The sequence below is a fragment of the Nothoprocta perdicaria genome, unplaced genomic scaffold, assembly GCF_003342845.1.
Source record: "Nothoprocta perdicaria isolate Ctin4 unplaced genomic scaffold, notPer1 scaffold_592, whole genome shotgun sequence".
NCBI classification, from domain to species: domain Eukaryota; kingdom Metazoa; phylum Chordata; class Aves; order Tinamiformes; family Tinamidae; genus Nothoprocta; species Nothoprocta perdicaria.
Window position 1 is genome coordinate 18,068 of NW_020455857.1, and position 9,358 is coordinate 27,425.

The following is a 9,358-nucleotide window of genomic DNA, read 5'->3' on the forward strand; positions in this document are numbered from 1 at the left end:
GGTGCCCATCCCCATGGCCTCGGGCCTGCCCCATTCCCAAGGGATCCCCCCATGGTGCCCATCCCCATGGCCTCGGGCTGCCCCATTCCCAAGGGATCCCCCCATTCCCGCGGCGCTCCGGCAGGGAGCGGCGCCGATCCGGCCGCGTGGGGCTCCCGCTTGGAAGACCTCTACTACAACGCGCCCCAGGTAGGTGCCTCCGGGGCACCCAGAGAGGGGGACACCCCAAAACACCCCCTGTTGATCCCTATATCCCGCCAGGAGCCGCCGGACGAGGAGGAGGAGGAAGAGGAGGAAGAGGAGGAAGCGCTGCGGCGCCGGCACCGCGCGGCCGTCACCATCCAGGCCGCCTACCGGGGCTTCCGCGTGCGCCGGGACGCCAAGCGGCTCCGGGATTCCGTGTCCCAGGAAAGCTGGGCATGACCCGGCACCCCCAAAACACCCTTTGCACCCCCACAATGTGACCTCCCCCTTTTCCCACCCCAGCCGGAAAATCCAGGAAAAAAGGGGAAAAAAATCCCTTTTTCCATGTGCTTTTCCCAGCCGGACCCCCCTCAATCCCAAAATCCACCCCTTCCCAAAAAACCCTTTAAAAGGAGCACGTCCCCCAGGACCCCCCCAAATTAGGGCACCAAAAGGAAGCGCTGCTTTAATGAGAACTTAATAAATTGGTGCCGCTAATTAGGGGCGGGAGCAGGGGGGGCCATTCCCAAGAGGCCTCCGAGACTATTTGCAGGCTTCCCGACGGATTCCCAGCTCCGGATCCGTTTTCTGGAGCCCTTGAAGTGCAGGGAGGATATTTAATGCCTTATATATATATATATATTTATTTATTTCCCCTCCCTCCTTTTTTGCCCCCCAAGCTCCGTTGTCGCTGTTTCCCCGCCCCTGTTTTCCCAATATCCATAGGGAAAACAAAAACCAGGTTACTTTTCCCGCGCTGCTTCCATTGCTTTTTATTTAGGGTAAAAAAATAGGATTTTTAGCATCGCAAAAGGGGGGGAAAAGCCCTTTTTTTCCCAGGCATTTTTGCCCTGGAAAGCGGGAGCTGGTGCACTTGGATCCTGGGAAATAGGGGGATGAGGGGGAGAAGGGCCCCCCCCCTCCCGCTGTATCCCTACGGATGCGGAGCGGCTCCGGAGGATGAGGCTGGCATTTGGCGCGCAGCCTCCCTCCTCCGCAGCCTCCATCCGCGTCGGATGCGGCCTCCCCGCGCCGGCCCCGGCTCCGATCGCTTCCCGCGTGCCAGCAAAATCCCGCTCCGGAGCTGGGGGGGGGGAGGAATGACGGGAACGGGCCCCTTTTCCCGACCCCCCATCTGCTCCAAGGTGGCTCCTCAGGGGTTGGCACTGAAGATGGGAATGGGGAGCGGTTTGCCGGGGGAAAACGTTGTTTTTCCCAGGGGATTTTTTGGAGCGCAGCTCCGGAGCGGAGCCGGGAGCTATTTTTTTCCGGCCTTGGAGCGGGTGGGATGAGGTGGCATTTGCGAGGCGGCTCCTCCGGAGAGCGGCTGTGATCGGCTCCGCTTCCCGCAGGAAATAAAAAATATCCCCAAGCTCCGGGCTCCGAGAGAGCTCCGGCCGCCTCCGGAGCAGCGCGGAGGCGGGCTGGGATTGGGGATGGGGACGGGATGGGGATCAGGATGGAGATGGGGATGGGATGAGATGGGGGTTGGGATGGGGATGGGGATGGGGGTCAGGATGGGGATAGAGAAGGGATGTGGATGGGATGGGGATTGGATGGGATGGGGATGGAGATGGAGATGGAGATGGGATGGGGATGGGGATGGGAATAGAGATGGGGATGGGATGGAGATGGAGATGGGAATGGGAATGGACATGGGGGTGGAGATGGGGATGGGGATGTGGAGGAGATGAGGATGCGGATGGGAATAGAATGGAGATGGGGATGGAGATGGGATGGGATAGCAATGGGAAGGAAATGGGGATGGGAATGGGATGGAGATGGGATGGGGATAGGGAGGAGATGCAGATGGGATGGGATGGGGTGGGGATGGAGATGGGAATGGGATGGAGATGGGATGGGGATTGGGAGGAGATGGAGATGGAATGAAATGGAGATGGAGATGGGGGGGGGGGACATGGGGCTTGAGGATGGGGATGAGATGGAGATGGGATGGGGATAGGGAGGGGATGGCCTGGAGATGGGAATGGGATGGGGAAGAGATGAGGATGCAGATGGGATGGGGATGGGGTGGGATGGGGTGGGAAGGGATGGATGGTGACGGAGCCCGCGGTGGGGCTGGGATGTGGACGGCGGAGGCGCCGGGTGCCGGGGCAGCCCCGGGGGCGGCAGCGCCGGGAGCGCCGGGAGCGCCGGGAGCGCCGGGAGCCGGAGCCGTCGCCCCGCGAGCCAGGACGGAGCCGCGGGAGGTTGCCTAGCAACACCCAAGCCCGGGAGCGAGCGGGAAGCGGGAGCCGGCGGCGCCGGAGGCGGCGGGAGCTGCGGGACCGCAGGGCCCTGCCCGGGAACGGCCCTGGCCAGGCAGCCCATCCCAGCGCCAGGAATCCCATCCCAGCGCCAGGCATCCCATCCCATGTCCAGGCATCCCATCTCGTGCCCATACATCCCAKCCCAGCTCCATGCATCCCATCCCAGYGCCAGGCATCCCATCCCAGCTCCATTCATCCCATTGCAGCACCAGGCATCCCATCCCATGTCCATACATCCCATCCCAGCGCCAGGCATCCCATCCCAGCTCCATGCATCCCATCCCATGTCTATGCATCTCATCCCAGCTCCATACATCCCTTCCCATGTCCAGGCATCCCATCCCAGMTCCATRCATCCCAYCCCAGCRCCAGGCATCCTGYCCCRTGCCTGTACATCCCATCCCATGTCCATGCATCCCACCATAGCTCCATACATCCCGTCCTGATCCATACATCCCATCCCAACTCCATACATCCCYCCTAGGTCCACTCATCCCAGCCCATGTCCATCCATCCCGCCCCACCTCCATCCATCCCATCCCATGTCCATCCATCCCGTTCCAGCTCCATCCATCCCACCCCATGTCCATACRTCCCACGCATCCGCCCGTCTCCCATGGGACCAGCTTGCCCCCGACCCCCCAATAACCCCCCAATTTGGGGCACCCGCAGGCCCCAGGCACCCGGAATCCTCCCTCCGGAGCATCCCGCCCTTCCCGGAGCGCCGGGAAAGGGAGGAGGAGGAGGAGGCGGCTCCGAAAACTAGGTCAGGATCCAGGCTGAGCCTCACGGCGCGGGAAAAGGGGGCACCCGGCTCCGCTCGGGAATGACACAGGGGGACCTTCCCCCCGCCATCCCCTCCAGGAAGTTTTTCCCTATATTTTAATGGAAAAAGGAAGGAAAAGAAAGGAAAATGATGGGATAACATCCTGAAACGGGTCMAGAAGCGGGGCGCGAAGTCCCCTTCCAGGCTGCTCTTCGGCCTCACAATCCCCATCCCATCCCAAGATCCCAGCCCMGACTCCTCCGGCTAAGCCGGAATCTTGGAATACCGGGAATGGGGGGGATAACCCCCCCCTAACTCCTAGGGACCGGGGGGGGGGGGGGCTGCTGCACCTTTAAGCGCTGCCAGCGAGCTCGGAGGAGGAGGAGGAGGAAGGCGAAGGGAGGCGGGGGGGCGCAAAAAAAGGAGGGGAAAACATTAAAAAAGGGAGGTATATATATATATTTTATATAAAATAGGATCCCCCCCCCCCAGCCCCCCCTTCCCGCGGGCCTTGATAGGCTGAGGCGCCGGCGGCGCCTAACGTGGGCGGGCGGTCGGGCTCAAGTCGCCACCTGCGCGCGGAGCGGAGCGGAGCGGAGCGGAGCGGAGGCGCCACCATGGACTGCTGCAGCGTAGGGATCGGGATCGGGATCGGGATCGGGATCGGGATCGGGATCGGGATCGGGACCGGGATATGGGGATCCGGGGATATGGGGCGGGTAGCGGTTCCTGCCCGCTCCGCGCTCCCACCTCGCAGCCTCGGGCTCCGCTTTGGGATACGGGAGAGCGCGGCGGGATGCGATTTAAGGGGGGTCTTATTTGGGGGGGTCTTATTTGGGGGGGTGTTATTTGGGGGGATGTTATTTGGGGGGATGTTATTTAAGTGGGATGTTATTTAGGTGGGATGTTATTTAAGTGGGATATTATTTAAGGGGTGTTATTTAAGGGGTGTTATTTGGGGGGTGTTATTTAAGGGGGGGTGTTATTAAAGGGGGGGTTATTTAAGGGGGGGGATGCCCTTTAAGCGAGGGGGGGGACCCGCAATCACCGAGCTTCACTCCTGCTCCATCCCCACTTTCCCGTTTGGGATTTTCCCCCTTTTTTTCCCTAGCAGATGGAGTTGGGGGGGGGGGTCCGGCAGCCGCTTTTGCCACCCGGAGCCCCCCCAGGCAGGGGCCGATCCGGCGGAAAATTCCCTYATATTTTTCCCTTTTACCCCCCCGCCGCGCCCGCCCACGCGCGGACTTTCGGCCGCTTTTCCCTCTTTTCCCTCCTCCGGCTCCGTCCCTTCCCGCCGGAGCCTCCCGCCTGGCCCCGGATCCACGCGGATCCGGACGGGCGTGGATACTGCTCCCTACCGGTTTCCATACCCCCCTTCTCCGGTTATTTTCCAGCCGGGATCACCCTACACCTCRGCCAGGTCTTTCCCTCCCCCTTTTTTCCGCTCCTCCGGGCGATCCGGTTTCTCCGCTCCGTAGCAGAGCCCGGYGGATTTCATTACATGTCACGGCGGGGGCAGAGCAACCCCCCCTCATCCAACCCCCTCTTCCCTAAAATCGCCCCAAATCCATAAATCCGGCCGGATTTAATCCCAAATTGGCCAGGATGGGGAGCGAGCTGCAGGGATTTATCCAGTGCCTCTCCAAGCGGGATTGATTCATCCCCCCCTACTCAGCCCCCCCAAAAATAAGGATGTGGCAACAGATCCCAATCCCAAATCATGGAGCTGGGAAGAGGGTTATCCAGCCCACCCAGCCATAAAAAAATAAATAAAAAGAGGATTTTGCAGCCCCGGGCGCTAAATTGGGAAGTCAGCTCTTCCCCGCCGTGGGAGGCTCCGCTTCGGAGCCGGGATTTTTCCCGCCGGGATGCTCGAGGCCGCGGGCAAAGTAGAGATTTTTGCCGGCGTTTTCGCCCCTTCCCGGCGTTTTCCCGCCGCATCCCGTGTCCGTGYGCAGGAGGGAGCGTGCCCCAAGCTGGACGAGGACATCCTGGACATCCCCCTGGACGATCCCGACGCCAACGCGGCCGCCGCCAAGATCCAGGCGAGCTTCCGCGGCCACATGACTCGGAAGAAGATCAAGGGCGGCGAGATGGAGCGGAAAACCAAGGATGCCGAGTGTGCCGGAGGCGCCCGCGCCGGCGACCTCCGCAACGGCGACTAGCCCGCCCGGGTGAGGGACATCCCAAATCCCCCTTTTCCCAATTTTCCCCCCTTTTTTTCCAGCCTCATTTTCTGGCTCTTCCACACCACACCATTGGGAATTTCCTTTCCCGCTTGGCCTCGGCCTCCACGAGGCCTCTTGCGGCCTCGCTGCCCCGGGGCACGGTGTTCCCAGCAGGAATTCCTTGGGAGTTGGGAATAGGGGCGTTTCAATGGGGGGATTCCATGGGATTTGGGGATGGGGCTCGCTTTCCCGGCGGGAACGCYGGTGCTGCGGCTCCCTTGGCAACGCGGCCCCGGCGCCGGCTATTTTTAAAAGCGCCGTCGGCTCCGAGCGGGAAGCGGGTCGGGATGCGGAGCCAGAGGGTCCCTGGGAGCGGGAAGCGCCGGGGTGGGAATTTTTTCCTTTTCCTCTTCCCCCGTTTTTGCCTGAAATTGGGAGTTGGGTGGGGGGTGCAAGGAAAGGGTGCAAGAAGTGGGTGCAGGTGCAATGCAAGGGCTGGGCGCAAGAAGCGGGTGCAAAACTGGGTGCAAAATCGGGTGCAAAATTGGGTGCAGGGATGGAGCTGGGTGCAGGCAGGGTGCAACACAACAACCGGGTGCAAAAATGGGTGCAGGAAGGCGGCGGGGTGCAATGCAAGACCTGGGGTGCAAGGACTGGGTGCAAGAGGTGGGTCAGGCAGGGTGCAAGGTGCAGCGCGAGGGCTGGGTGCAAGAAGTGGGTGCAAAATTGGGTGCAGGCAGGGTGCAGTGCAAGAACAGCTTGCAAAACTGGGTGCAAGAAGGGTACGCAGGGTGCAAGGTGAGATATGGGTGCCAGAAGTGGGTGCCGGCAGGGTGCAAGGCAGGAGCTGGGTGCAAAATTAGGTGCAAGAAGTGGGTCAGATGGGGYGTAAGGTGCAATGCAAGAAMTGGGTGCAATAATTGGGTGCAGGCAGGGTGCAATGCAAGAACTGGGTGCGGTAATTGGGTGCAGTAATTGGGTGCAGGGTGCAATGCAAGAATTGGGTGCAGTAAGTGGGTGCAGGCAGGATGCAGGGTGCAATGCGAGAACTGGGTGCAATAGGTGGGTGCAGCAATTGGGTGCAGGGTGCAATGCAAGAACTGGTGCAATAGGTAGGTGCAGTAGGTGGGTGCACTCAGGGAGCAAGGTGCAATGCATGAGTGGGTGCAAGGTGCAGCACAAGAACCATGTGCAAGATCTGGGTGCAAGAAGTAGGTGCAGGCAGGGTGCCAGGGTGCAGTGCAAGAATTGGGTGCAAGAAGTGGGTGCAGGCAGGGTGCAAGGTGCAATGCAAGAACCGAGTGCAAAAAGTGGGTGCAGGCAGGGTGCAACACAAGAACTGGGTGCACTAGGTGGGTGCAGGCAGGGTGCAAGGTGCAATGCAAGAACTGGGTGCACAAGGTGGGTGCAGGCAGGGTGCAGGGTGCAATGCAAGAACCGAGTGCAAAAAGTGGGTGCAGGCAGGGTGCAACGCAAGAACTGGGTGCAATAATTGGGTGCAACGCACAAACTGGGTGTACTAGGTGGGTGCAGGCGGGATGCAATGCAAGAACTGGGTGCACTGGGTGGGTGCAGGCAGGGTGCAAGGTGCAATGCAAGGAGTGGGTGCAGGAATTGGGTGCAGGGTGCAANGGGTGCAGGGTGCAACGCAAGACCTGGGTGCACTGGGTGGGTGCAGGCAGGGTGCAGGGTGCAATGCAAGGAGTGGGTGCAATAGCTGGGAAGCGGGTGCTGGAAGCGGGTGCCGGCCGCTCACCCCCCTCTCCCGCTCCCTTGCAGGCGCCGCCGGACACCCGGAGCCCCCCGCTCGCCGCCCCCCCGCCGGGGCCCCCGCATGCCCCCCCCGGCTCTGCATGTCCCCAATAAAGGTCCCGCCCCCTCTGATGTCATGTCCCGCGCCACGCCCCCCGATGACGTCACTCGCACGTGTCCCCTGATACCGCACACCCGCGCCGTGACGTCACCCGCTCACCGTGACGTCATAGCCGCAGCCCGTGACGTCACGCCGGCGCCTTGTGACGTCATCGTACCCGCGCTGGTGTAGCCACGCCCCCCCCGCGTGATGTCATGCCCGCCTGCCGTGATGTCAGAGAGGCCCCGTGTGATGTCATCGCCGCGCCAACGCTGTGGGGGGAGGGTGGGGTGGCGTGACGTCACACCGCGGGGGGGGGGCACTGTGATGTCACAGGGCTGGGAGGATGATGTCATCGAGGAGGGAGGCGGCTACTGTGACATCACTGCTGGGCGGAGACCCCCCTTATGACGTCACAGAGGCTGCTGTGACGTCACAGACGCCCCCCTCRCCCCACCCAGAGGCCAGAAACCCCCCCAGAATTCCAATACTTTCACGAAAAACACGACATTTCATGTTATTTTTTTTAAATTTTTTTTTTTTACCAAAAAAGCGCCAAAATCCCCCAAATCCTCCCCCTTCCTCCCCGTCAGCCTCCTACAGGGTTAAAAACTAACGGCAAAAAAAAAAAGAAAAAAAACTTCAGAGGCGTAAAAAGCATCACAAAAAATAATAAAAAGAGGGGATATATAATAATAATTAAAAAATCCCAAAAAAAGGGTTTTTTGGGGGAAAAAGGGTGTCAGACGAGGGAGCCGGCCTGGCTGCGCGCGGGCACCGTGATGGCCGGGCGGGCCGGGGGCTGGCGCCGGGACGGGGACACCGGGGACACCGGGGCGCCCCCGGGGGTCCCCCCGGTTTTGGGGCGCCCCGGTGCCGAGGACAGGGTGCTGGTCCGGGAGGCGCCGTCGGAAGCGGCGCCTTTGGGCCACGCGAAGGGCTTGGGAGCCACGGCGTCTTCCCTGCGGAGACGGGAATAGCGGGGTCAGGAATGCCGGGATGCGCCCGSGGGTCGCCCCGCTGCTGGGGGGAATCCGTGGATAATCCCCCCCCTAATCCTCTGGAGCAGGGAATATCCCGGGTTATTCCCCTATAACCCTTTATCGGGGAAAAAAGGAAAAAAATCCCGGGATATTATCCCGAATCGCTCTGCCACGGGGAAAAAATCCTGGGATATTACCCCGAATCGCTCTGCCATGGGGAAAAATCCCAGGATATTACCCCGAATTGCTCTGCCATGGGGAAAAATCCCAGGATATTACCCCGAATTGCTCTGCCATGGGGAAAAATCCCAGGATATTACCCCGAATTGCTCTGCCATGGGGAAAAATCCCAGGATATTACCCCGAATTGCTCTGCCATGGGGAAAAATCCCAGGATATTACCCCGAATTGCTCTGCCATGGGGAAAAATCCCAGGATATTACCCCGAATTGCTCTGCCATGGGGAAAAATCCCAGGATATTACCCCGAATTGCTCTGCCATGGGGAAAAATCCCGGGATATTCTCCCATAGCCTTTGCCCAGCTGAAAAATCCCAGTTTATTCCCTCCCCATCCCTTCCCTGCTAGGGGAAATCCAACGTGATTCCCGCATATCCCTTGGCTGCATGGAAACATCCTGGGTCATCGCTCCGTATACTCCCTCCTGGCTAGGAGAAACCCCAGGATATTCCCCCAAATCCCTTCACTATGGGGAAAAAATCCCAGGTTATCCCCTCAAGTCCCTGCCTCCCTAGGAAAAATGCCAGTTTATTCCCTAAATCCCTTCACTATGGGGGAAAAAATCCCAAGTTATCCACCTAAATCCCTCCCTTCCTAGGAAAACTCCCAGGTTATCCCCTCCAATTCCTTCCCCTCCTAGGAAAAACCCCACATCATTCCCCATATCCCTCCGCCACAGGGAAAAATCCCGGGATATCTCCCCTGCTCCGGCTCCAGCTGTCCCTCCCAGGGATTTCTCCCGGGAAAACGGCCGCCCTTCCCGGCYCGCGCTCACTTGATCTCGTTGGGCGCCTCCTCGTGCCGCTGCCGGCGCCGGAGGCTCCGGAGCTGCGTGCCGAGGAAGAGGAGGAGGCCGCAGCCGGCCAGGGAGCCCAGGACGCCGCCCGCGATCACCGC

At 60.5% G+C, this 9,358-nt stretch overlaps 1 protein-coding gene and 1 long non-coding RNA gene across 2 annotated transcripts; one reads left to right on the forward strand and one right to left on the reverse strand.

Annotated features, from left to right (window-relative positions):
• Positions 1 to 3,809: 3,809 nt before the first annotated feature.
• Positions 3,810 to 7,189, forward strand: NRGN (neurogranin). The gene is made up of 3 exons (XM_026049123.1): positions 3,810 to 3,851; positions 5,178 to 5,393; positions 7,167 to 7,189. The coding sequence occupies exons 1-2, from the start codon at positions 3,837 to 3,839 to the stop codon at positions 5,382 to 5,384; spliced, it is 222 nt and encodes a 73-aa protein (XP_025904908.1). The 5' UTR covers positions 3,810 to 3,836; the 3' UTR covers positions 5,385 to 5,393; positions 7,167 to 7,189.
• Positions 7,190 to 8,108: 919 nt separating this feature from the next.
• Positions 8,109 to 9,313, reverse strand: LOC112955754. Its single transcript, XR_003250937.1, has 2 exons — positions 9,237 to 9,313; positions 8,109 to 8,201 (listed from the first exon to the last, which is right to left on the reverse strand). It is a non-coding gene; the product is annotated as an uncharacterized LOC112955754 (long non-coding RNA).
• Positions 9,314 to 9,358: the final 45 nt, after the last annotated feature.